The sequence below is a fragment of the Trichechus manatus genome, unplaced genomic scaffold, assembly GCF_000243295.1.
Source record: "Trichechus manatus latirostris isolate Lorelei unplaced genomic scaffold, TriManLat1.0 scaffold00089, whole genome shotgun sequence".
Taxonomy (NCBI): domain Eukaryota; kingdom Metazoa; phylum Chordata; class Mammalia; order Sirenia; family Trichechidae; genus Trichechus; species Trichechus manatus.
This window is the reverse complement of record NW_004444025.1, coordinates 490,355-491,890: the sequence shown is the minus strand read 5'-3', so window position 1 is coordinate 491,890 and position 1,536 is coordinate 490,355. Positions and strand designations below refer to the sequence as shown.

Below are 1,536 nucleotides of genomic sequence, written 5' to 3'. Positions count from 1 at the left end.
AATGCAATTCTTTGTTTAAGAAAGTGTCTCAAGAAAACTGTCTTTTAGCAAACCAAAAACGCTTAGCTATTTGATGTGCCTGCAAGGTATGCTAATTTTTGAAGGAGTCAAGGTCTTCCATTCGTTTCTAAGGCCTCTGGCAGCAGGGCCTCGCCGAAGCCTGCGTGGTCCCCCGGGCCGGTCTCCGCGTGGGAGCCGTCCGGGCCCTGGCAGCGCGTTCCCACGCCCAGGCCGGGTCGGGACGCCGCGTTGACCCCAAGGGGCTCCTTCCCTGGCTCTCGCATTCCCAGCCCCGCCCAGGCCGCCCCTCCTCTCCTGGTCCCCGCTCCGGAGCGTGGGAGCACAGCTGTAGCCGGGAGCCGCCGCGCGGAGACCGCCCGGAGGATGCGCGCCTGTCACCCAGGGAGGCGGCGGATGAAGGGAGACGCGGGGAACCGCGTCAGGCGGCTCCCCGACGTTGTCCACACCGAGTGGAGCCCGAGCTGGAGAAGCCGGTCACTTACTTGATGTCTTCCCACACTTCGAGGCCGTAATTGCGGATTACCAGCAGCTCCAGGGCGTGATTCACAAATCCGTACTGCGGGAACAGAGGAAAACCTGTGCGTTAGGGACCGGTTGTGGGGGAAGGTGACAGGGGGCGAAGCTGCGGTCTCTGCTCCCATTGCGCTGGTTTAATCTTTTATCCGGGTGCCTCTGGCTACGCTCCATTCCAGGTACTCGGTGCTAAAAAGAGTGCATATAGAGGCACAACCGTACTCCCACCCCCAGTCCGGGGCAGACCCTCCACCTCACTAGCCGCCCCACCCCCACGCCACCTTCTTAACGCTGCTCACCTTTCGGCGCTCAGAGGACGCGCGGGCGTAGGACACCGCGCGGCAGGAGGGACCCGCACCCGACACCTCCCTCGCCGGCGGCGCTCAGCTCCCACCCCGGAGCGGGGAAGACCCCGCGCCCCAGACGGATCTCCCCTTCCCCAGCTAAGGAAGCTGCCGGGCAGCGGGGCTAACCCGCCTGCGAAGCAAAGGCACCGACGGCCTCCGCCGCGACCCGGAGCGTTGCCACCTCCCCTGCTCCCGACGCAGCCAAACAGCGAGGCTGCTGGGCGGCTGGCAGTGTGCTCCCGGAGCCCCCGCGCCAGGCTCGGTGCGCGGCGCAGCGGCTTCTCCCGGCAGCCAGGCCCGGCCCGGCCGCGGCGCGAGGTTCCGGCTGACCCGCTGAGAGCACTCACCATGGTGTCTGCGCCCGGAGCCCGGGAGGCAGCCCCGGCGCATAGGCGGCGGCAGAAGAGAACCAGGCGGTGCCTGCAGCAGCGACAGCGCAACCGGACCGCGGCGGCAGTACTGAGCCGGGGCGAGCGCAGCGGTCTCGGCGCGCCCTGATTGCCACCTCCTCGTAGCCAATGGCGAGTCGCGCCGCAGGAGGCTGGGCGCTACCTCCCTGTTCTCAACCAGTCAGCGACAGAGGAGGGAATTCGGTTGCCCTCAATGCTGCTGCGCTCCACCGCTTTCCCGCCCCCGCTCTGGTGACAGGGCCTTC

The 1,536-nt window shown here is 66.9% G+C and overlaps 1 protein-coding gene across 1 annotated transcript in view; it reads right to left on the bottom strand.

Moving 5' to 3' along the window:
* The window catches only part of GUCY1B1 (guanylate cyclase 1 soluble subunit beta 1), a 56,311-nt gene extending 54,978 nt beyond the window's left edge, over nt 1–1,333 (bottom strand). Inside the window, exons 1-3 of the mRNA XM_023736625.1 lie at nt 1,229–1,333; nt 504–577; nt 135–315 (exon numbers count right to left, since the gene is read on the bottom strand). Of these exons, the coding sequence (XP_023592393.1) occupies nt 135–315; nt 504–577; nt 1,229–1,231 (258 nt within the window). The 5' untranslated portion in view covers nt 1,232–1,333. The remainder of the gene's footprint in view (nt 1–134; nt 316–503; nt 578–1,228) is intronic.
* Nucleotides 1,334–1,536: the final 203 nt, after the last annotated feature.